The following is a 27,011-nucleotide window of genomic DNA, read 5'->3' on the forward strand; positions in this document are numbered from 1 at the left end:
CATTTTTCCTTTAGAAAAACTGACATGTCTGTACCTGATATATATATATCTGGAATGTAATCGAATCATGAGCTTGTGAATCCAAATCTAGTCAAATCATGAAATTGTGTCAATGCTCAGCCTTCATATATATTCTCTCATAGGCGGCGATCCCGTGGGTGTTCGGGGGCTCAAGCAAGACATTCTCCATAATTAAATTCCCCATTTTATCCATTGAAAACAATGATTGATATTTGGGAACCTCTCTGATTGGTGGATCTCACATCAGGTCCCATTAGGTCATAAACACACACACTTCCCCCGATATATTTTGCATTACAACATAACAGCCTCAACCAAAAGCGTATACGTTTTTTTGTTTTTGCACTATGATGGGTAACTTATGACAGCACTCATGGAAAGGATGTGCGTTTTAGTTTGGTTGGTAATCATAGGCAGAGGGTAAAGCTACACAATTCTGGCTAAATTGAGAATCACAATCTTTTTGGTTTTAAATAGAGATCACAGTTCTTCCACTGGATTGTTCTAGAAAGTTCCAGAAAGTTCTAAACTGGTCTAGAAAGTTCTACTAAGTTATAAGTAGTAATGTTTGTTATATGATTGTTCCAATTTGGGGTGACCTTTTTTAAGCTTAGGGTGTTGTTCATTGGTTTTAAGCATCGGTTTATGATACAGGAAATATTTTACTTGAAAAACTGTCAAAAAGTTATATCCCTAGTGGGCACTGGGCACCCACCGACAGAAACATAAATTGACGTCTATGTATTCTAAATACATAATATTCCTCTAAAATACCCTAGGTTTATAGCAAGTTAATCTTGGCAAGCCTAATTTGAAGAACATCACCGGTCTGTTGGGATGGAAATGCAAAATGTGAAGAATTTAAAAGAAGGATGTGTGGGATTCTCACCTTCCATTTACTTTTGGCAAAGTTCTTCTTGATCTGAGCGCTGACAGACTCATGGATGTTCCTATCAAGAGCGGTGTCTCCGGAAATCCTTCAAAAGTAGAGGATGGATTACTAAAGCAAATTTAGAGTGAAAAGAGGACCGATATAGTCTAAACATGCAGAAAACCTTCTTTTTAGGTAATCCTACCATGGATGCTGTAAAGCCTGCTCGCATGTGTATCTCCGAGACGGATCTTTCTCCATCAAGTGACTGATGAAATCCTTGGCTGGGACGGAATGTCGACAATATGTTGTCAAACAATATTCAACCATCAAGAACAGAAATGGCCAGAATATAGCTCAACAGCAGTTTAAAAAAAAGGGTTCTTCGCTTTAGCTTCACTGTCTGTACTCTATTAGTAGATGCTGCTAGGATCTAAACTTTTCTTTCACATCAGTTACTTGTATCAAAATCATCTCAAGATAATGGATTGCGATTACAATTACATAGAACTACCTGAGTCAGAGATGTCGTCCCAGTACGGAGAGTCAAACTCATACTCTGCTTTGAGGATCTGCTCGAACAGCTTGGCATCGTTTTCATCGTAAAATGGAGGGTAGCCACATAAGCTGCAAAAGATAAAACTTTTAAAGACCAGCTGACTGTAATTTATCCCTCTTATTATTTGGTTATGAATACATATATATGAAATATTTACATATTAATTTATGCTGATTCATTATACATATCTAACAACAAAATGGCATGAATTAATGAATAAATTATTTTAAATCAAATGATACAAATAATTACAAGTAAATCAATTAAATTAATATATTCATAAATTTTAAAAAATTGACCACAAATAAATGTTGATTCATTACAAATATCTGACTATAAAATAAAATAAATAATAAATAATAAAAACTAATAAAACGAAATAAACGAGGACAGACAATAAATACAAAGAATTCAATAAATAAAATAAAATGAATACATTTGTAATTAAAGAATTGACCATAAATAAATGAATAAATAATGAAATAAATTTAATCAATCAATCAATACATAAAATGTTTTAAAATAATTATAAACTTGACAATAAATACATTAATAAACAACCACTCAAATAAATAAATAAATACACAGGTAAATAAATAAATACGTCAAAAAATACCTACAGAATGTAAGAAATCACTCCTATGGACCAACAGTCTACAGCTTTACTGTATGGTTTTTGTGCCAACACCTCTGGAGCTGAATGAGAGAGAGCGAGAGAGAGAGAGAGAGAGAGAGAGAGAGAGAGAGAGAGAGAGAGAGAGAGAGAGAGAGAGAGAGAGAGAGAGAGAGAGAGAGAGAGAGAGAGAGAGAGAGAGAGAGAGAGAGAGAGAGAGAGAGAGAGAGAGAGAGAGAGAGAGAGATCAGAGAGCTTTCAGTGTTTCCTTTTTTTTCTGTTTAGTTCACTTTCCTTTTGAGCTTCTTACAGAATGAGGGCAGCATCAAAGAGGCAGTTTAAAAATGTTAACACTTGACACTGCAGCATTTCAAACGACTGAGAGCCTCCAAAAACAGACACATTACCTTTATAAAGATGGTAAGATAGACTGAAAAGGACAGAAAAAAGAGCCCTCATTCATACCTACGTATCCAGGTGTCCCACAGGCAGTTGACATCACACTTCCTGAGTCCTCGATCTTAGACAGGCCAAAGTCACTGATCATGATATTGGAGTCCTCCTCCATACTGTAGTACAACAGATTCTCTGGCTGCACAGAAGGAGAATGAATTCAACTGTGAATCACATTAAATCAAATCACATCTTACTACATTTAATGCACAGCCATTGGTGAACTCACGTGCATAACACTGTGTCCTAATCAGATGTGACAAGCAATAAATCATCTTTCACTATGTGTTTAGAAATAAAATGTTGTATAAAATCAGGCAAACTATATATATGAACAAACCCCTCAGTAAAAACCTTCAGAATATAGATAGAAATGAAACATTTGGTGCATTCAAGTGCTACTGAAGTGACGATTTCAGTGCAGGAGAAAAAAAAAAAACATTTTGAGAAAAAGGCCTTTAAAGAAATTGACTGTAACACAAATAAAATTATATAAAAGATACACTTAAAGGTTCACACAAAAATGAAAATTTGGTCATTAAAGCTGCCCTAGAATGAAAAATTGAATTAACGTTGCCATAGTGAAATAATAAGAGTTCAGTACATGGACATCACATACTGTGAGTCTCAAACACCATTGCCTCCTCTTATGTAAATCTCGTGAATCAAAAACACCACAGAAAAATATGTGCTTCTCAACATAAGGCCAACCGTGACGCAAGCATTGGGGATCATTTATATGCACGCCCCCAACATTTGCATCTGTCCAAACATGTTCATTGTCAGGCAGAACTGCAGCCGAATCATCGGGACTGCAGATAAACAAACTTCTCTCATGGACACACTTCATGTTCCAGGCTGTGCAGGAGACGTGAGGACTTTTCTACCCTTCCCACAGATAAAAAATGTCAACAGTCATGGTTGATGTTTATTATAATCGGATACCGCAACAATTTAATTCAAGATATTTAGTTTTTTCGGCCCATTTCAAGCAAGCTTCGCTCAGCGTCTTAAACTGAAGAAAGGGGCAATTACAACTATATTCCTGCAAGCAGTAAGTAGCGATTTTTCCACTAATTGACTGTTTAAACAATTTCTGATTAAATTGAAAGTTTCTTAGAGAGACCACATTGTGTAGATAACGCAAGATCCTAACAATAGGAAACTCCAAATATCATACAAAACTAAATAGTGTGTCTAATGACAAAGGGTAATATTATTTTGTATTACCAAATACAACCATAGATACGTTGCTCACAGATCGTTCACTCAATCCTCCTAGCAAACGTCACCTTTTCCACCACATAAGTTAAAACGACAGTTATTTGACAAGGCTATTAATTTTGTAAAAATTATAAGTTATATATTTATATTTTTGAGAACTGAAGTAGCCCTATGATGTTTTTGCATGCTTTCAGATTACATCACGGTCACTGCCAAGACTACATTGTGACTAACGTTATATAAATATGCAATACGTTGACGAAAAAAGACAAGTTTAAAATGTAGACTTGATGACACTTTAAGCAGAACATCTTAAATGGAGATTGCTGAAATGCAGTTTACTTGTTTATTGGTGTTTTCAGATAATCCGAGCGCGAGAGAGAGCTTGCGTGCATATGGTTGCCAGATTGGACAGGTAAAACACTGGCTGTGTCAAAAACCTCTGTTTGGGGGATTTAAATGACTAAAATCTGGCAACCGGAAGCATGCAAGCTCTTTCTCGCTCGCGGATAATCTGAAAACACCAAATAAACAAGTAAGCTGCATTTTATCAATCTCCATTTGAGATGTTTTGCTTAAAGTGTCATTCAGTCGGTCTGTGTTTTTTCAGGACGGTCAGGACTCACGAGCCGCTTTACTGAACTGCTGTGAGCTGCTGAAATAAGCTAATCAGATCAGAGCTCAACATTAATATTCATGACCCTTCCAAATAAGGCAAAAACAGAGCATTACATCCTAGGGACAATTGTAAATGGACAAGGGTTGTAAATGGACCTGTAAAACCGTGTCTGGACAAATTTTTCCCTTAAATAAGCCACATACCCTCTAGATATCAGAGAACAATTTAACATTTTGTTTCAAATCATTCTAGGGCACCTTTATTTACTATGCCGTTCAACACCGTTTCATTAAGCTGCGTATCAATGAAGCAGCGTATCGATTCATGATTCGGGTGTCAAACCGCCAAACTGCTGAAATCACGTGTCTTTGCCGATCTGAACCTCTGATTCGATACACTGATTCTTTAAGCCCAGAGGCTTTACGAAGCTGTGTTTTGAAATCAGCCATCACTATATAAGTCGTTATTTAGTTCTTTTTGCATACAAAAACTATTCTCGTCCCTTCATAAAATGATTGTAGAGCCACTGTAGTGAGATGGGCTTTGTTATGACGTCTTTAGTTCCTCTTATGGGTCTTGAGAGAGGAAATGATATTGTTGTCAATGAAAGCCTGTCTGAGACTTTGGATTTCAACAAAAATATCTTCATTTGTGTTCCGAAGATGAACAAAGGTCTTAAGGGTGTCGAACGACATGAGGGTGAGTAATTAATGACATAATTTTCATTTTGGGGTGAACTAACCCTTTAAACCTGTATTTTGGAGATTTTCTTTCCACCAATCTAAAAAAAAAAACCCACTCAAAATTGACAGATGCGTGAAAAAAACAGTTTATGCCTGTAGCGTCTCGCCTTAAGAGATGGAAGCAGGACAGAAAAAGGGGGCGTTTGGTATACTATAGAAAAAAATGCACTAAAGGCAGTGTACATTATCCGGTAAGCAATACACTAGATTGCTTTCATGTTGCTTTGCATCGCCTACTATTAAAATCTCATTGGTCTGAACTTCTGCTCCACACAGCTGAATATTAAACATTAAATACTTTTCTAATTGGCAGTGATTTTGTCCCTTCGTGGCAGCATTTGGCTTTCAGCGAGCACAGAAAAAAATATTGCATGCTGAATAATTTGTCGCATTATGCCTGGTTAGAAAGGCAGAGTGTGAAAGGGAAAGATATGTAAGCATTACCTTCAGGTCTCTGTGCACAATGCCCATATCATGCAGATACTTCACCGCATCTAAAATCTGACGAATGAGTTTGCTGGCATCTCTCTCTGTGTAGAAGCCCTTTTCAACAATCCTGTCAAAGAGCTCTCCCCCTGATACACTGTGAAGTCCCACGCAAACAAACTACAATTAGCACCTCCACTGTAATGACATAAGCATTCAAGACACTGCCATTTAAACAAACATCAGCCAGTATCTTAGTAAAGTATGCCACTATACACCGTTTAAACCTAAAAAGTGCATATTGGTACCTAAGAGTATAATGCGTACCTTAAGGTACTGCTATGAACCGTTTTGTGGTTAAAAGGCTAAAAAGATGTCATTTTAAGGGTACTGCCCCATTGACAAGCTGTTGTACCTCTAAAGGTAAAATTTGGACACCTTTTTTCTCTGTGTGTATGGTTGGTGTGATCTTGAGGGGTGAGATTGTAAACTCACAGCTGCATGACCAGATACAAATGTGAATGACTTTCGAAGATGTCTTCCAGTGAAACAATATTCTCATGTTTTATTCTGAAAAGAAAGAGAAAAAGACAGCAATTATTAGAACAGAAAACCGGCATTTAGACTTATCATATTGGCCTGAGGGGCAGTGAAACAGCTTTATTTTACAGTACATTCACTTACGTGTACTTACCTAAGAAAGTATTAGGTAATATAAGGTAACTACATGGGTTAAGGTTAGGACCTAGTTATAACCCAGTTATTGTAATTGTTATAAGTACCAAGTAAGTACATGGGGATCAGGACTGTACAATAAAGTGCTACCAAATAATTTATTGCTCTAAAGATCTTTTTATGCTCCATTCATGATGGCTTTCCTTCCGCCTCCCCTATTTTTATTGCACTTTTATACACCTTCTGCTGCATCTCCATTTGACTTCCACTCTTTTGTTTTCCTGCTTTCCATTTGATTGCAGTTTTTCACACCAATGGTGAAATTCTCTCGCTCTCTCTTAATTCTATTCGTATTCCTCCTCTTTGGTCCCTCTCCTTCACAATACTGCTGCAGGGAACCTCCATACCATCTCAGCCTCTGTGTGTGCTGTTGCCCTGGCAACAGAGACACTAAAAATAGGACTATCTCCAGTACTCTTGACATTTCCGGTGCACACTTCTACGATTTCTCAAGCTATAGCACATTTTTTCATGGCACATATAGCATTTACAAGAGCTTTTCTTCTTTCAAGTATCAATCTGGCTCTTAAGAGGAAAAGGAAGAGACCTTTCAACATCTTGACTGCAACTTATCCTTAACTCTAACACCTCACAAAGAGCCAAACTCTCGGCAGCATCCATCTCTGCAGATAAATCATGATATGGATTCGCTTGCTCTCGAACAGTGCTGTCAGATCTGTTATTGGCCCCAAATATTAATGTAAAGGTATGCTACGCACTACACGTTTCTTTGGTTTGGCTTTCTTCATATGATAAATATATCCTGTAGGGCTGGGTAAAAAATATTGATTTCTCAATTTTAATAAATTCTCATTCTGAAGAACCGATATTGGTGCTTAACCCAGTGACTGATGTTGTTTGGTCATTTCAGACCAGAAAAATATATATACAGTACAGGCCAAAAGTTTGGACACATTACTATTTGTAATGTTTTTGAAAGAAGTCTGCTCATCAAGCCTGCATTTATTTGATCAAAAATACAGATTTTTTAAAATTATATTTTATGAATAATATTGTGATATATTATTTCAATTTAAAATATTTGGTTTTCAATTTATTATACTTTACATTATCATTTATTTCTGTGATGCAAAGCTGAATTTTCAGGATCATTACTCCAGTCTTCAGTGTCACATGATCCTTCAGAAATCATTCTCATATGAGGATTTATTATGAGTGCTGGAAACAGTTCTGCTGCCTAATATATTTGATCAATAAAAGGTTCAAAAGAACTGCATTTATTTAAAATAAAAACATTCTCAAATAATATAAATCTCCTTTACAATCAATTTTTATCAATTTAACACATCCTTGATGAATAAAATTATTGATTTATATTTGTTGTGTGTACAGTCTACAAATCTTGAAATTAAAAAAAAATATATATTTTAGTCTATAAAGTTTTAAATATGGATATTTTTCTTATACAAATGCTACACTTCAGAAGGCCTCTATCCCCCACGAGCCGTGTGGAGCAGTTATATGATGAATAGATGCACTTTCATGAACTTCATAAACGAAGCAACATTTCACTGTCATTATAAAGCTTGGATTAGCCAGGACTTTTTTAATATAACTCCAATCGTATTCGTCTGAAAGAAGAATGTCATGTACCTATGACTTGAGGGTGAGTAAATAATGGGCTAATTTTCATTTTTGGATGAACTAACTGTTTAATGTGGCGTGAGAGATCATAGCTCCTTCAGTTCAAGTGAAGCTGCAGCGCGAGGTGCACGGATAATCTCTTCCGCTTTAATGCTTAGTTACAGCATGAAATAGGGTGGTGCAATGGGACTACAGGCTGCCGGGGAGATTAAACATCATTATGCTGATCAGGTAAAGTCTGCTTTTACAGCCTCATTATGCTTATAATTGTGCTCTTATAAACTATTCTAACTAATCGAACTATTCTAAAAGTTGAGATAAAAACTGAACGAGTTGTCGAAGCTTAGTGATGGTGATGTTGAAATCATGGGACTGTGGTGTAGTATGTTTATAGTTTATAGCCTATCTTTAGCGCTTTACTTCTGGTGACTGCATTTAAGCTTCAAAATTCATAAAAGTTGTGTTGTGAACAATTTCACGTAATTTTATATTTACCTCAGAAAAGCCATTCAATGTCCAAAAACGATTTGTAAAAAATGACTAATATATGCTCTATATTGCTTATTCATTGCATTCTACTTCTACTGTTCTGGGATATTTAATGTATGTTTGAATAAATCCATCAAGTTAAGTCACTGGTTAAATGTTTATATTAAAAAACGATTTGAAACATAATTGCCAAAAAAAATTAGCATTAATTTTGTTGTTATTATAAAAACTAAACATGCAATTTTAATGTAAGTAGCCTACAAATCTTAATATTATACTGATTATACCTGGGGAGGTTCTCTCCCTGAATAGTTTACAGTATTAGTTGAGAGTGTTTTTGTTTTTGCCATGTACTGTACCTGATTCTGATATGCCCAATGAATCAAAATCAAATTGCAAGCTTTGAATTTAATCAAATTGTGAAATTTGTGTCGATGCTGTCTTCAGCTGGTTTAGATTTTTGACCTGCCAGTTGCCCATCCTGACAGGCAAACAAGTTTTGAATGTTTTTTTAATGCAGTAGTTCATGAGAGAGTCAGTTCTGACCTGTGTAACACAGCAATCTCATTCTCAATGCTGTTTTCCTTTCCCTCCAATGCTTTCTTAGGGATGCATTTAATGGCCACGAGTCGCTGGGTCTTCTTCTCCTCAGCCAGGAACACCTCAGAGAACGCCCCCCTGGAGAAAAGGGAAGATGCAGTTAGTGCTGTTGGACTTTTAACTTTCCCCATCGGACCCTTACGTTTTTTTTACACATTGACTGAGAGTACAGAGAGTAGAGATAAACCAATATATCGACCAGGGCTGTATTTCCCAAAAGTAAATGCACCAACTATGATCTACGTAGGCTTACAACGTGTTTGATAAATGCAGCTCAGGCTGATTAATCAACCAATCAGCCAATAATCTAGTGTAAATATCAATTATACGTACACATTTGTCAGAATTATACCTATTTATTGTAAATAGTAAATAAAATCTGCAATTATTATATGTTCAGTGTCATATGTTGCCACCAATATATGATATAAATCTGGGTTTTGCTAGAAGAAGAGTTTTTTTGTTGTTGTTTTTTAAGACAAAAAGGCATAAAAACACCATTCAAAAGTTTAGGGTCGGTAAGATATTTAAAATGTTTTTGAAAAAAGCTCACAGAGGCTGAATTTATTTGATAAAAAACAAAAAAAAAGGAAAAAAACTGTAAAATTGTGATATTACAAATAACTGTTTCTTCTTGTAATATATTTTTCATCTTTTAAAATGTAATGTATTCCTCTAATTGCAAAGCTGTATTTTCAGCATCATTACTCCAGTCTTTTTTATTTTTATCAGTGTTGGAAAAAATTTTGTGGAAACCCTAAAACATTTTATTAGGATTCTTTAATGAAATATATTGAAAAATAAACCTTTTTCTAACATTATAAATGTCTCTGCCACTTTTGACAAATTTAATGCAAACTTGCTGAATAAAAGAATAATCTCTCTAAAAAAAATATTAAAGGGAAAAAAATTACTGAGCCTAAATTTTGAATGGTAGACCTAGTGTAACATAAATTATCTTTATCTAAATCATTGATGGAAAAAGCAGGGAAAAAAGTACTTTTACCCTTCATCGGTAACTCAACCTTGGCTGTTGTTTAACACAAAAGGGAAGTAAACAACGCTAACACCGTTTCCATTTTTTGTGTGTGTGCTGTCTGTGCAACAGAAATATTGTGAACAGCTGATATTTTATCAGGTCAGACTTGTCAGGTGGGGAAAGATGAAACAATGTGCTGTAAGTCTGCTCTCTCCAGAGGGACACAGGATCTGCCAGAAAAAGACAAACAGCACAAAGCTGTTTAATCATCCAAGGAATGTTTCCATGTGTTTAGACATCTGGGTATGTTTTTATACTATTTCGAGCAGGTTTTTACCCTTAGATGCAGACAAAACATCCATTCTCATTCTCTTCCTTAAACACAAAGCCTTGTGTTAAAACAAGCACTGTCATGTATAACCTAGCTGTCCCAAACACACACTCCCTAAACTGCCTTCTTAATCACAGAGGGAGCAATTAAACACAATTTGCCACTAAGGAAAAGAGAAATAAACAAGTCAGAGAATTAATGACAGTAGAGGAAACTTCCACTTCCTCACTTCCAAGGCTACATTTCATAATGCTTTTAAATGCAAATTATTTTTTTAAAGTGCCCATCCTGGCATATTTTTTAGATACTTTAGTCTTAAACTGTTCAAAATCATCATCTCCAATATAAATAAGTACATGGACGTTTTTGTAGCACCATGCTCTCAAAAAAGGCTATATTATGCCCTTTTCAAGGTCTTGTTTTTCAAAATCTAGGTTTTCATTCTTGAATGTTCAAAAAAAACGCATGATTTGGTGTTGCAGCACCTCTCTTCCCAGTCTGCCAGTAACAATCTCTTTAGTTTTGAGGTGTTTCCTCACTCCTCCATCCTCCAGCCCGTGACCTGGAAACCAACCGAATTCAGACATCTTGAAGGACATCTCAATTATCTAATAGCACCGTGAAGAGGCGCAGAAGCTTTCTGAGGAGTCATGAGCGAGGATACACAGGTGTACTGTTCCCTCGCATCCCAAGGGGGTGTAGCTAAAACGAGAGGAAAGGAAACGAGGATGCACAAATAAGAAATGAGAAGCACCCCCTGTCTCCCAGTTCTTCCTTCTGAAAATCACATTGTGCTCTGATTAGTCGGCTGGACCAGTGTGTTGGTCAAAGCTTCATGCGTGTTGCGGAAATGTCACACCCCTTAAACTGCGAGTTTCAACACACTACTAACAATAGTATCCAACAACTTCTATCCAGCAACTGACCATGTTTGGGATAGTTGCTTTAAAAAGATATTCCATATATATATATATATATATATATATATATATATATATATATATATATATATATATATATATATATATATATATACGTCATGTGTATATATATATATATATATATATATATATATATATATATATATATATATATATACATATACGTCATATATATACATCATATATATATATATATATATACGTCATATATATACGTCATATATATACGTCATATATATATATATATATATACGTCATATATATATATATATATATATATACATATATATATACGTCATATATATATATATATGATTATCTTCACTTTAATAAAATAAAATATGACATAAAACACAACCCTCTCTCTGTTTTGTTAAATGTCATTATATGTTTTAATGATCAATAATGTCCATTATAAAAGTATAAGTAAAAGATATAAAGCTATAAGAAATAAAGCAAACAATTTAGTCAAACATTCAAAGTCAGTGCTATATATAACAAAAAATTAAATAGCCTAAATATTTAAAGCTATAAAACTTTGAGCTCAGCCAAAACAATTTGCCAGGGAACAAAGTATATATTCATGAGACCAAAGAATTCGATCTACACAAGATGAATTATATCTTGTGTTAGCCACCACGGGACATTAGGAGCGCTGAGCACCTGGTGATCAACTGGATCTCACAACTCTGAAAACGTCAGATCAACTTCTCAAATAGGCTATCTCTTTATAAATAAACCACAGATTTGAGCTTTAAAACAGTCTCGCCTTAAAATATCTTAAAACGACATTTTGTGGCACAATAACAGTAATTTTTTTAAATTACGCTTGTTTTCCATCCGCTATTGGTGCTTGCTGGTTAGTGCAAGATGCATTCTGGGATACCTGGCAAGAATACATCTGGGGATTTGAACTGTACTTGGATGTGAACTTTTAATTGGAACAGTACTGATGACGATTCACAAGTCTACAAGAACACAAGTAGAGAAGAACGCGTGTGTATGCCTTGGGCAGGAATGATTGAAATGAGGAGTATAGTGGCATGTTTGTTCCCGAAAGAAAACTGAAGACTAAAATCAAGGCGTTTCAGGGAGTTCAGAAAAGGTGATTACTGATCTAGAATAACTTCCTTGTGTTTATTCGTGTTTAGTGACTTTGTAGAACTTTTTCATGCTCAAACAGCAAAATACACATAGCCTAGAAATCTAGACGCACCCTAGCGGCAGCAAATCTACTTTGCAGCCACGGTCGTCAGCAAAACTCTCTGTTGGCTTGTTGCGCGCTGAAAAAACTAAACTCTGGTCAGGCCAATCACATCGTGTATAAAGTCGGTGGGCGGGCTTAATGACGGCAGAGCTGTGACGGTTCCGCGTGCCACTTGAAAACAAAGAAGCTGACGAACAGCGGTCTTTCAAACTGGCTTTGGAAGATTTGGAGTTAAGCTTTTCTTTGAGAACAGAACAAAGAACGGCACTGAAGTCATTCTTAAAAAAGGAAGATGTGTTCTGAGTCGACAATACAACGCTTACATTCCATTAAATATTTAAATATGGTACAAAGGTGGTGCTGAGAGACTCCACTTGAGAGCATGATTAGAATAGCCACAAATATTACCAAATATTTTAAAAGACAGTTTTAGAATGTCAGGAAAATGTCTGAATGTGTGGGGCAAGTCATTATGCTTCATGCGTGCAATTTTCTGATTTTACAGCTCGTCTCATCGCACGCCTCCAAAAGATGATGATTTCAATTAAACAGACCTCATGATATGTTGTTGTTGTTGTTGAGATAATAAAAAGAAAAATGGAAGTCTCCAATGACCTGGAAGCCACACTAGTGAGTCATGGTCACAGTAGGGTTGTTTATTGAGAGAGAGCAGCTCATATAGCGCTGCAGCTGTCAACAAACTTTCTACTGGACTCGTATCACAGAGTTATCAAAGTGCCTTAAGTGGAGGGGGTGGGGGACAAAAAGGAGGTCGGGAAGAAGGAAAGAGGAAAAGAAAAAAAGAGCGAGAGGAAATGAAGAGTGCGAGAGCTGTGCTGTTGCCGTGAGACATGGTGTAATTAAGGCCTCCCATGGCTTCCTGTGGGTAAAGGAGGACGAAGATGGGAGAGAGAATGGAGATTAGGAAATGATACAAGACAGCCTGTGTGGGTGTTTGGGTCTGTAAATAAGAAAATTGTTTCGCAGAGACGTGTAGCTGATGGAATGCCTTACATATGTTATGAGGCCAAACATTTCCCAACAGCAGCAGCTCTGTGTATTAAAATAGATTTATAAAATGCTCATGGTGTAAAGAGGTTCTTTAGTGAAAACATCTACACTGAAAGGAAAATTAAATTGCACTTTTTCATTACATAAAATGCTGAGGGACTCTTACTGCCAATTATTAGATTAGCTAAAGATAAAGAAACTTTCCAAATACTGTATGCAATCATATAATAAGGAACGGCAAATTAATATTCAAGGGCATTTTGAGAATTCAATTTGTCTAGATGTTTGGGCCCAGTCATCATGCACCCTGTGTAGCTGCTACACTCTTAAAAATAAAGGTTCTTAAAAGCTTCTTTGTAGTGCAAAAAGGTTATTTAGAGTATAAAATGGTTAGAACAAAGGGTTCTTTAAAGAACCTTTCACAAAACCGTTCTTTGGGGAACCAAAAATGGTTCTTCTATGTCATCACTGTGAAACCCCATTTTTGGTTCTTCCTGGCACCTCTATTTTTAAGGGTGTAAATTATTGTTCAGTCCCACTCTTAGAAAAAAGGGTTCATTGGGGTTCAATATAAAAACCATAGAGTTCTTTTCTCAACTCCAAAGAACCTTTTATGCTAAAAAGGTTCTAAAGAACCCTTTTGTCACAAAGGTTCTTTAGGCTATTATTCATTCATATATTACATTATTCAGCAACATTTTGTAGTTGTAATATAATTATTGTTTATTCAACTGTTGTATTAACTTATTATCACATTTTAACAATGCTGATTTTTGGAGGTGAAAAACTGAAATGGCACTTTTCGTGTGATATTGATTAACGACATAAAATGAGATAAATATATACATTTTATAACCCCCATATCTTGAATTTTGTGATGATTCACATGCATCCGTAAATGCATTTGAATGCACTAAATAATACAGTGAAATGTTTGTCAATTTGTCAAATATTTAATCCTGGAAAGGACAAAACAAATGATAATGAATGAAACCCTAAAAGGTTCCATATAGAACCTTTTTCCTAGTTACAAAGAACCCTTAAAAAGGATTCTATATACAACCTTTTAGGGGTTCCAAATACGTAGCGCCGATAGAACCTTTTAAGGTTCTATATAGAACCTTTTCTTCTAAGAGTGTAGTGCCGTGGCTTCTAATATCAAGTTAGATGTTATACCCCTCCATCCTCCCTCTCTAGGTCGTAACATTTATTAGGTCATGCCTGGGATCTGAAATATCCATCCTGACACACGAAATGTCTACATACATGTAGTTTGTACTGGTGACACAGCTGCCTTGTTTTCACCTAGCGAGCTGTGTAGGCAGCAATGTTGGAGTGTAATGCGTGGTATCGTGCTGTCTGTCTGTGGTTTACCTGGTAACATTTACAAGACCATGGGCCCTATTTTAAAGATCTGAGCGCAGGTGCACTCAGCAGGGCGTGTCCAAATCCCCTTTTGCTAGTTTAACAACGGATAAAACGGTCGGCATGCCAGGCACATGGTCCAAAAAGGTTATATCTATTCTCTTAATGACTCAGGGGTGTGTTTTGGGCGTAACGTGCAATAAACCAATCAGAGTCGCATCTCCCATTCTCTTTAATAGCCAGTTGCGCTTGCACCATTCGCTATTTACATTTGCGAGCAGAAAGACTAAACGCTTCTCCAGAGAGGAATCCTTTTGTTTGTAATATTTAAAAAAGTGTGTGCGCTGCTGCGTGTCCCTGTGTGTGTAATAAGCAGTGTACGCACATTGTGCACCCGCCTATACCAAATAGAGATGAAGTCATTGAAGAAGTCCCTAAAGTTAATTATTAACAAAAAGAATGACATTTTGTTAAGGTTTATGGAGGAATTTTATAATGTAATGTCCCCACTGTACTTCATCAAATTCTGTGAATATGTCCCAAGGAAAAAGAAATAAATATTTGCTTGCTGTTTGTTTTTTGTCCTTTTTTCTTTCCCATTAAAATGAGTTTACGGCTAAGTGATTTCTTTAATTTGAAGCATTCTTGATTACTGTATGTTGTAACCAGTTATATGACTCAGTTGGTTCAATAACAAAATGCTTCTAACCACAGGTAGAGAGCTGTTGTTTCAACCACACAACTTTGCGATGCTGTTTGAGAATGTCCGTGGGATGTCCGGGGGACTCACTGAACTATGCCGATAACGATAGTTGGGTAATGATGCTATTGGGAAACTCACCCCGGGGAAATAATCTGTAGAGCAATATTCCAGTCATTCAAAGAGTTAGAGAGTTTGTGCCGCAACACGGATTTAGTGTCTCTCATTATTATTGAAAACGCCAGAAACAACTAAATGCTTTGGTATATTATGCTTAATCATCTTCCACAATAAATTCAAAATTCAATTTGTTAAAGTAAATTTATTAAATGCTCTTCTAAATAATCTTAATTTTGTTTTTATATGCAAATATTGATAATATTTAACACAAAAAGAAAGACCTGCCACTTAGAATCACAGCCTCACTGCAACAAGCTGTGATTAATAATTAAACAAAAATGCCACAAGAGTGGCCCTGTTTTCTTTTTTATGACTGTTTTTTAAAAGGCTAGGTTGTTTGGGGAGCTTTTTTGTCATTTTAGATTCCCTCAGAAAGCCGTATATATGTTTCGCTATTACTACTGCCTGCAAAAATCTCTGACATCATACCAACCTGATGAAACTGGCTAAAAGAAACTTGCTCCCTTGTAAACTAAGCGCTTACACAAATTCTCCTTTCAAAACGTCGGCCTCATTTTGTTTAGGAAGGTTGGGCATCAACAAAGGGACCTTCCGGACAAAAAAAGCTTAGAAGTTTCATTCATCCTCCTTCTGTGACATAAACTTTAATCTAAAAATAAAATATCTCTTCCTGTCACCATAGCAACCAGTCTCCTTTGACCTCACATGCCCACTTTGTAAATAAGATGAGCACTGTGAGCTGCTGAGAACAAAACTGCAAAGTCAAAGTAATGTCTGGATTCTTTAAGCTTTGTACGAGCACAAAGATAAACCGTACTCGCATTTTGTTTCCTAAATATTTATTTTTTCAACAACTAAAAACTGAAAAAACACTGAAACACTATCACAAATCTATACTATCCTCAAATACTAAAAAAAAACAAAAAAAAACAGCATATGCTGGTTAGGTTTGTTTTGAAGCATGGCAGCTGGTTTGAGATGGTTTAAGATGGTCCTTAGTTGGTCATAAACTGGTTTAAGATCAAGTGCTGGTCCTAAGAAACTATTTCCAGCTCAGGACCAGTTTATAAACAGCACAGGCCAGTTTAAACCAGTTCATGACCAACTAAGAACCAGCTTAAACCAGTTAATTACCAACTAAGGACCAGCTTAAACCAGCTTAAACCAGTTAATGACCAACTAAGGACCAGCTTAAACCAGTTCATGACCAACTAAGGACCAGCTTAAACCAGTTCATGACCAAATAAGGACCATCTTAAACCAGTTCATGACCAACTAAGGACCAGCTTAAACCAGTTCATGACCAACTAAGGACCAGCTTAAACCAGTTCATGACCAACTAAGGACCATCTTAAACCAGTTCATGACCAACTAAGGACCATCTTAAACCAGTTAATGACCAAATAAGGACCATCTTAAACCAGTTCATGACCAACTAAGGACCAGTTTAAACCAGTTCATGACCAATTTAGGACCAGTTTAAACCAGTTCATGACCATTTAAGGACCAGCTTAAACCAGTTCAAACCAGCTTCCATGCTTCAAAATAAACCTCTGTTTTTTTCAACAGGTCTTACAAAAACACACCTTCTTCTTACAGAAACAATATAAACAAACTAGTTAGCACAATGGCTTACGCACTAATTCATTAAATGTCATAACAAAGTCTCCAAAGTACCATCCGTTCTTCATTATGTTAACAGTCATGTACATTCGTATAAACTGTATAAACTGCAATATGGAAAACAAGCAGACTGGATCTAACCATTAGTACAACTCTTATCTCTTATGGCTAGATAAAGTTTCTCAATCTAGGCCTACTAGCAAAGTTAAAAAACTCTCTTTAACACTACATTTGTGTCCACTTGTAAACAGTTTACCATGTTTTTAATCGCCCCCCTCTATTAAAATCCAGGTCCGTAGCTAGATAAGCCAGAGCAGATACAATTTCCCCAGAATAAATCAATTGACTCCACTCAAAGAATTCACGGATAAACCAATTCCATAATCTACTTTAGAAAAGAGGCTTTCTGTCAACATATACAGTTAAATCCTCTGAACAACGCCTTACTGGCAAACTAGTCAAAACCGCATCACGCTGTGAAAACAAAGCTGGGTTAGAGATTTGCCTATGCAGAGAAACCGTTCCATTTTGTCTATAGCTGCATTCATGTCAGATTAATTGTGCAGAACAGACAAAAGAACACTTTTTGATTTATGACCTTACAGTGTGTGGTCTAAGAGTTCAGAATGACAGAAATCTTTTGAGCAACATTTCTAAAGATTAGCCTGGTAACATTTCCCACAACATGTCGTTTACAGATACAGCTTCTTCATTTCTATTGGTACAACATACATCAAGGAAGGTCTCCTTGAGGTTTTGGACTTTCCCATGATATATCACTCTCTCTCTCGCTGTTTATTTCTGCTGATGAGGCAGACAGGTCCCAGCTGCAGCAATTTTGCCTACTACACAGTCCGCTTTAGTTCATTCAGCTCTCTGTAGAATTTGTTGTTTGCTGACTAAAGAAAACAAGGATGGCCTGTGGCTCTCAGCGCAAAACTAAAATTGCTCATTGAGATTGATAGTTATGCTGTACCACTAACTGCATCGCTCCAGTCCAATGCAGAATATGTAATACGGCTGTAGTCATAGAATCAAGTGGCATGTCAGGGTTGCTAAGTTTCTACAACAAAACCTGACCAATTGCATGGGTTAAAAATCTTGTTCTCGGGGGTAAAATGTGTGTTTTTATTTTCCTCTTTTCCGGGGCAAATTATCACCTAACTGGGGTTGCTTCAACCCGCGGACATGAAAAACAGCCCGTGACAACAGTGTTAAAGTACCCCAATTCCACACAAAAAACGCAGACTTGCCAACACTGGTGTCCACAGACATGTTCATGATTGGACGTGCACAAGCAAGACCCACTGGCTGACTTGGATAAAATTGTCTGCCAAATGTTTAAATATATACATGTAATGTACAGCAAGTTCCGGGAGCACAGGTTTTAATCACTTTGGCAAGATACACCGGGCTTCATTTATAAAAAGAATTTGTGTAAAATCATTCTACCATAAATTGTCACATCAAATCCAATGCGCTGATTATGTAACACTGTGTCTACGCTATGGAGACAGATTTTACATGCATTGCTTAAGGCTGTCAGCACTGGAAGTGTTGAAGCTGCGTGTCACCTAAGGCTTGACTTCAGGAGCAGTAAAATGCATTGTTTCCTACTTTATTTTCCATCAGAAATACATTAAAGATGACTTTGTATGGGCTTTTTTATAACCACATGTATACATAATGCTAGTGTTGCATATAATCATGGTTTGACTTGAATTCGTAAGCCAGAAACCTGACACAACACAACATCATAAATATACATTACACTAACATTTAAAAGTTTGGGGCCAGTAGTATGATTATTTAAAGTTTTCTTTTTAAAGAAGTCACTTACGCTCATTAAGGCTGCATTTATTTAATCATTGCAATTTTAAATAAATGTTTTCAATTTTAAAACATTTATTGATCAGCAATCAATCACTCCAGTCTTCAGTGTCACATGATATTTTATAAAACATTCTAATATGCTGATTTGGAGCTCAAGAAACATTATGTTATTATATTATTATGCTGAAAACAGATATTTTTGTATATACTAAATATTTTTTGTGGAAATCGTTATAATTTTTTTCAGGATTATTTGATGAATAGAACAGCATTTATACAGTGCCTTGCGAAAGTATTCGGCCCCCTTGAACTTTGCGGCCTTTTGCCACATTTCAGGCTTCAAACATAAAGATATGAAACTGTAATTTTTGTGAAGAATCAACAAGTAGGACACAATCATGAAGTGGAATGAAATGTATTAGATATTTCAAACTTTTTTAACAAATCATAAACTGAAAAATTGGGCGTGTAAAATTATTCGGCCCCTTTACTTTCAGTGCAGCAAACTCTCTCCAGAAATTCAGTGAGGATCTCTGAATGATCCAATGCTGACCTAAATGACTAATGATGATAAAAAAAATCCACCTGTGTGTAATCAAGTCTCCGTATAAATGCACCTGCACTGTGACAGTCTCAGAGGTCTGTTTAAAGCGCAGAGAGCATCATGAAGAACAAGGAACACACCAGGCAGGTCCGATATACTGTTGTGAAGAAGTTTAAAGCTGGATTTGGATACAAAAAGATTTCCCAAGCTTTAAACATCCCAAGGAGCACTGTGCAAGTGATAATACTGAAATGGAAGGAGTATCAGACCACTGCAAATCTACCAAGACCTGGCCGTCCCTTTAAACTTTCAGCTCATACAAGGAGAAGACTGATCAGAGATGCAGCCAAGAGGCCCATGATCACTCTGGATGAACTGCAGAGATCTACAGCTGAGGTGGGAGACTCTGTCCATAGGACAACAATCAGTCGTATACTGCACAAATCTGATAGAGACATACCCCAAGCGACTTACAGCTGTAATCGCAGCAAAAGTTGGCGTTACAAAGTATTAACTTAAGAGGGCCGAATAATTTTGCACGCCCAATTTTTCCGTTTTTTGATTTGTTAAAAAAGTTTGAAATATCCAATAAATTTCGTTCCACTTCATGATTGTGTCCCACTTGTTGTTGATTCTTCACAAAAAATTACAGTTTTATATCTTTATGTTTGAAGCCTGAAATGTGGCAAAAGGTCGCAAAGTTCAAGGGGGCCGAATACTTTCGCAAGGCACTGTATGTAACAGACATCTTATAACATTATACATGTCTTTACGGTTAACTTTGTTTGTGTATTGTTACTTTTAATGCGTATTTGGTGACTAAAAGTATTGATTTCTTTCAAGAACAATGTTTACAATTCATAGCAATCAATAAATTATATTTCTAAATAAATAAAGCAAAAAAAGTCAAAAAGGGAATTAAAGTGGCTGGAAGAACTGTTCCATATTAGAAAAATGGGATCTGTCCACTGAAGGTGCATTGCAATTTTCCACAAGGGAAACTTGTTTTTAGATTTACGTTTAACCAATCCTAAACATCACATAAAAATAAAAGAACTGCAGTTGGCCTCTTTATACATTATGAAGACTCTTTCTGTTAAAGTAGAATTTTCTTGTTCTTTCCCAGAATAAGGTGCAAAGTGGTCCAAACTATATGCTTATATAGAACATAAAAGTATTAAAGTTAGCATGAAATGAAAGTATTTTTTCCCCATCATATATCTGAGTAAACAACTCAAACTAAAAGAATATACAGTATGACAGGAATTGATTTTGTCCATCGGGAATTGATTGGATGGTTGTGGTTTGTTATTGCTTTGATCACAGGTGAGTGTAGGTATGTACCAGAAGCATAAATCCAAATTCGGAAAAGGTTAGGGAAAATTAATAACACATTCTACAGAGCCCCTAAAAGGACATAGTTAGGCTTGCTGCATCACCTGAAGATAGTAAGGAGAGATGACTGACAGGACGATGATGGCAGAGGATTTGGCATGAAACAGATCCTGAGCGCCAGTGACAAAAATGTGTGGTCAGTACCACTGCTCCCTATACACAGAGTATGCATGATCACGATCATGATCATGAAAAAACTGAAAATCACGGGGTAATTTTCATTTAAAGTGAACTACTCCTTTAAGGACTGAGGTATTGGTACAACAGGTCAAGATTAACAGTTGCTCCGCAGTGATGCTAAGAATGTATCTCTGGTGATTGTGTAGCATGCACAGCTCCAAAGAAGGGGATTTAACATGAGGCTGGCCATGTGAACTCAAGCTGAAGTAAGCATGCCCAAATGATTATGTTATGCCATCTGAAATAGCAGTCATTCTGGCCGCAGGAGGGGAGAGACACTCATAACAACCCCCTGATGAATATTATATGCCTGTGTATGTGTCTGAGAATTCATCACAGCTCTAGACTAGTGACTTTCCCCTCAGCGGTGCTTTGAAGGTTGGCGATGTGCTTCCCACCCAGTATCCGCCGTCCTGAATGCCTGCATGAATGTCACTAAGATCCGGTATGGCAGATCGGTCTGTCCATCTGTTTGTCCCTATCTCTGGCTCTCCCTCAGCCACGTCGCCCAAGATGAACCGAACGTGACAGTAAATGTACACATGCCCACGCACTCTGAGGTATAAATATATCTACGACATAAAAGGGCTAGTGCACTTAGGGTCGACGAATGCTCTTGTCCTCTACTACGACTGGCTTCAGATGAATAATAGAAGCATTTCAATGTCTCTCTGACTTCAAAACAAACACAATTTTTTGTAGTTTGCTTTTGCAAGAAAGGCAACCAGGAATTAATATAAATCCGAATGTAAATTGAACAAATTCCCAATATTGACGGCTGATGAAAGCCCTGCTGAGTGCCCCACTGAGGTGTCATTAATCACACCCGGCAAAGTGAGAGAAAGAGGCAACTGCTCCAACAGAAAATGGATGAGTTCTGTTTCTGACGCCACTCTTTGCCAATATATTCTGAATATTGTTTTCATAATGCCAGCATGACATATTGCTATTTTCAACTGACTAAAACAAATGAAGGAGATCTACAGAAGAAGAGCTGCAGAAGTAGATTAGATAAAGGAATACTTGTTGATATCATAGTTGATTGTGCGATTCAACAATTACCATATATCGCTAAAACACTAAAGATGTGATTTTCCTGTAATCATAATCATTCCTGTAATTAAAAAAAAAAATGTAATAGGGAAGTTATAAAATCAATCAAACCAAGAGTATTATCATCAAGTCAAACTATTAAAAACATTTTTGTTCTACAAAAGTAAAATTGTTGCCTTGGTACGAAGCCTCTATTTTTTCCCCATAACAATGTCCCTTTAGCCCGTACCGTGGCAACTAAATGTAAAACATTTAAGTTAAGCACTAAAATTAATAACTGGAAATAAATTCCAAACTGACACTGAACTTAACCTTAAACTGTAATAATAACACTGTAAAAATTTGAATGAATTAAATTTGAATAGTAATTATTAAAAAATTTAACAAAATGTATTACAAATTAAACTAATATTAAAATGAAAACTGGAAATATAAAAATAAAAGCTCATTTAAAATATGAATGAAAACAATAATAGCATATAAAAATGTCAAAATAACATTGAGTCAAAAGCCAGGGGTTGGGATTATTCATACAAAGCTTCGGGCACTTTCACAGTAAATCGAGCAATTCATTTATTAAACACTCACGTCCCCAAGACCTCCTTGAAATCGTAATTTTCCTTGATATCAGTTGTCTTTTTTTTCCATCCATTTTCATCCTCTCCTAAAGGCATTGTATAGTTGATTTCCACTCAGGAACTAAAAAAAGACAGAAGTAGAGGTCAATGAACAAGCCAATGAAAAAGAAAATATAAGCTCAATAGAAAATTAGGCAGACACAGAACAGAGAAAACTATTTGTTCAAAAAACCTGGATGTATTTAGAAGAGTGTTTTTGGTTTTCATGGCTATTATTAAATCGTACTGCAATAGCGAGGCTTTGTTCAGGTGTGCATCACCACATCACACACTGCCACTTACGCCTGCGTGTGTGAACGGCCTCACCACATGGTACATGTTTGTCTCAATGCAGGGGAAGATGGGCCAGACCTTGCATAATAAGGCATTTTCGTATGCCTAAGTGTTTGCAGTGACTGCTTGTGAACATTGTCCTTTGTAAGCCAGTGACCAATTAAGCTATATTTATAGATTTTGAGATCACATTTTTGGAGGCACACTCTAGTGACTATGTTACTAAGATGATTAAAACATAAATTAAATAAAGTTCAATAAGTTATGACAATATATGTTTTTACATTGTTTTCTCATAAAAATAAGTTAAGAAATGCTAAACTTTTTTTTATAAGTTATCGAAGATGTAACTAATTTTTTTAAGTCAGTTTAACATAATCTAAGTTGAAATAACTTAAACATCCAAGTCGATTGTACTTAAAAAATTCAGGCTGTGACTTGTGCACACTGTAAACAAATCATACAAAAAAGTTACCTGGTTGCCTTAAAATGTTGAGTTCATTGAAATTAAAATGTTTAGTTAATACAATTAACATTTTTGAGAATCAACAACCTTTATTCAAATATTATTAAAAGATTTTGTAAGCATATTGGGTTTTTCTGGTTCAAGATACAATAATATTTTGAAGTTTTTTATGTATTAAACCAATTTCCTGCATTGTATGAACAAATTTTTTTAAATTTCAATAAAATTTTAAGGCATCCAGGTTACTTACTTTTTTAAGTTAAACCAACAATATTTTTTACAGCGTATTCATCAACATTTTTATTCATGGAACAGATTTGTTTAAAACTAACATATCCATCTTAACCCCAAGTACCTTAAATCCTCAAGAACTTCCTTTACATTAAACTATTAATGGGTCTAAATGGATCTATGTGATTAATGCTCCTCTGAGGAGCCACTACTGACACACACTTATTGATATTTCCAACAAGTTCGGATTAATTACATGACACATAGTACACCATCACACCGCAGGACTACTGGTAATCTAAGCAGATGGAGCATTCCATAGTGTGGTGAACCTTTGACTTAAATGCACCTATTATTATTTTTTTTTTTTTTTAAACTAGCATATCCCATTTCATTTTTTTAATATTCAACAATAAATAAAACTCTTACTTAAAACACTCTAAAAAAAACACTCTAAAAAAAAAAAAAAAATTAAAATTAGGTTAAAAAACTTGCCACCGTTGTAGAACTTCACCATAAAAAATACTGTGACATTGTTTCTTTAACAAGTTAGGGTTGAGCTCACGACTATAGAAGATACAGAGAAATACAAAGTATCTAATAATAATAAATTTAATAGCAAACTCAGAAGATAACAACCACATCAAACACAAACAACAGCAGACAATAAACGAAAACTGAGGTCTTAAATAGAGATAGAGTAGTCAACAGAAAACAGAACTGACGTGTGGGAATTAATTACCAAGGAAACTAACTAGGGAACACAGGCAAACTCAGGTAGACAGGAACAGGGAAATCAGAACCGAAACACACCGCGTAACAGTTTACAGTTTTACAGGATATCTGTATATTTTATTCAATTATATAATTAACTACCAAAACTGTTCATAACATGGCTAATATATAAAGACTATATGCACAGGGTCATACATAATGTCTACTGTATACTAAACATTAACAAAATAACATAAAATGTAACACAAAACACACTAATGTACATTACCAATAATAAAAATAAACACAATTATTTATAAAAATGCATCGCCGGGAAAGTTATTTTGACGTTTTTCTTTTTGTTTTTGTTTTTTTACCATAACAAATTTTATAGTTTTTATATACAAAAACTATACATTTGACAGTATTGTACAGTAAATGTTTATTTAATGTGATGTTTAATCATTTCACTGTGTATAACTAACAGTTACAGTATATGTTTTACAGCGTAATCTTGACATATTTTTTGAATTGTTCACACATTTTTAATGCAAACCCTGTTATGCTAAAATCGCTCAGCTTATTATAAGAAATAATTATCAAAATTATCAAAAAGTTACACTACCTGTTAGTAGCCTATAGTTCGTTTTTATAAAGAGTAATTCATTGATTAAAATTACTTTTAAATTATATTTATTCTATTTTAAATGTATTTAAATTGTATGTTTTGCTTTATAATTTTCTGTAATTTTATTTAGCTGTATATTTTTATTTTATATTGTAACATTATATTTTTCATCATTATTATTTTTATTTACCTCTTATTCTATAATTGAATAATTTATGATATGATTTTCTCCATTAATGCTTTCATATTAATCTTTAGTAATTCATAAATATCTTTAAAACAGATTATGACTTTCAATGTTTTCTTGTTTGTTTTTTTGCAATGTAATATTGACACAATTATTGGCATCAATATATCCCTGTTCATAGAAATTGCCTGCAGGTCAAATGAGCAAAACGTGAGCAAGTGAGCAGAGTCAGCAACCCATTTAACTCATTCATATACTTAATACTTATACATATATCATAACTTTTATGCATTTAGCATCTTACAGTTACTTATAGTAATCCCATGATGTTTGAACTATTATATAAAACATGCGTATATGAATATAGTCATTCAGTGCCATCTAACCGCCTCAGTAAGCTATTTAAGGAACACACACAGAACAAACGAAGGCTAAAAATCTTAAAATGATCTTAAGAAAACCGCTGTGCCGCAGATAAATTGAAAATTGCAATTCACAAAAACCCTTACCACTGTCTGACAGTGCTCCGCATCTCCTCGAGTCACCGAACAAGCAATGCACTATGCCAACGGATACATTGTTCGTGTATGTGTATAAGTGTGTGTGTATTCAGACACTGCGCATATGCGCATGTAGGAGTCTGTTGCCACCTGCACTAATCATTTTCTAGGAACAGACAAGGAAACAACATGCATTATCTGAAAAAAGATGCATTTTCTTTTTTTTAAATCGACGTTATCTTACACAGTCAGACTCATATGCAACTGTATTGCCCACATAATGCGTGAAAGCTCGTGGCACTGCAGAAGATATGCTACTACTACATTAAATCAGTTCAGACACATCAACCGCTGACTTCGAGGAAAACTTCAAATAAATGCAATACCTGATCGTCTGCTCCTATGGACGGATGGTCCTCTTCTGCTTCTTTATCTATCCGCAATTCTCTTTCGATGCAATAGTTGCGGGATCTACCCTGACGTCAAAAAGCGACTGGAGGAGGCGTCTTTCATTTGACAATATAATGATACAATCCGGACACTACGATACTATCCCCCAGTGCCATTCAATTTAAACAAGCTATTAAGGTTTTATAAGTAGATGAGGATGAAAACGATGTTGCCCCCCCCCCCCCCCCCCCACACACACACACACCCCACCGCCAAACACATTTTTTTGTTTTTAAATCTCGCACTTGCACATGTATGTGCTTTTAAGTAAGTGTCATTTTTTGGTTTTAATTAAGTTATTAGACCAAATATGTTCAGTTTGTGGCCTAAAGCCCAAAAAGGTACACATTTCCAATATAGCCTACGTATAAAACGTTACATATATTTTTTGGAATGCAGCATCTTATTAGCCTACAGTATTTCTAAAGATTCCTTGAAAGTAATCAATTAATTAAAAACGATATTTTAAAATTATATTTGTTTGAATTAGAAAGCCTTCAGTTTTTTTATGTAGTATTTCTCAGTATTCAGCTCCATTACTATTTGGCTATTGTAATCTTTGTCATCTTTAAAAAATATACAATGGCTATGTATGCTAAGTTTGATTACGTTGTAATTTTGGAAGAAAATAATATATTCTGGATAAAAGAATAATATAAAAGA

General features: G+C 35.5%; 1 protein-coding gene across 3 annotated transcripts in view; it reads right to left on the bottom strand.

The window, feature by feature from the left end:
• The window catches only part of camk1a (calcium/calmodulin-dependent protein kinase Ia), a 29,788-nt gene extending 3,322 nt beyond the window's left edge, over positions 1-26,466 (bottom strand). For 2 of the 3 annotated variants that reach the window (XM_067460265.1, XM_067460267.1), the window contains exons 1-10: positions 26,285-26,466; positions 22,850-22,960; positions 8,905-9,036; positions 6,025-6,099; positions 5,548-5,686; positions 2,530-2,656; positions 2,072-2,147; positions 1,407-1,519; positions 1,098-1,176; positions 911-998 (exon numbers count right to left, since the gene is read on the bottom strand). In XM_067460265.1, coding sequence (XP_067316366.1) covers positions 911-998; positions 1,098-1,176; positions 1,407-1,519; positions 2,072-2,147; positions 2,530-2,656; positions 5,548-5,686; positions 6,025-6,099; positions 8,905-9,036; positions 22,850-22,935 — 915 coding nt within the window. In that variant the 5' untranslated portion in view covers positions 22,936-22,960; positions 26,285-26,466. Of the gene's footprint in view, positions 1-910; positions 999-1,097; positions 1,177-1,406; positions 1,520-2,071; positions 2,148-2,529; positions 2,657-5,547; positions 5,687-6,024; positions 6,100-8,904; positions 9,037-22,849; positions 22,961-25,907; positions 26,003-26,284 lie in introns of those variants that run through there. The other variant, XM_067460266.1, reaches the window with a different exon arrangement.
• Positions 26,467-27,011: the final 545 nt, after the last annotated feature.

This window comes from Pseudorasbora parva, chromosome 12 (assembly GCF_024679245.1).
Source record: "Pseudorasbora parva isolate DD20220531a chromosome 12, ASM2467924v1, whole genome shotgun sequence".
Lineage (NCBI taxonomy): Eukaryota > Metazoa > Chordata > Actinopteri > Cypriniformes > Gobionidae > Pseudorasbora > Pseudorasbora parva.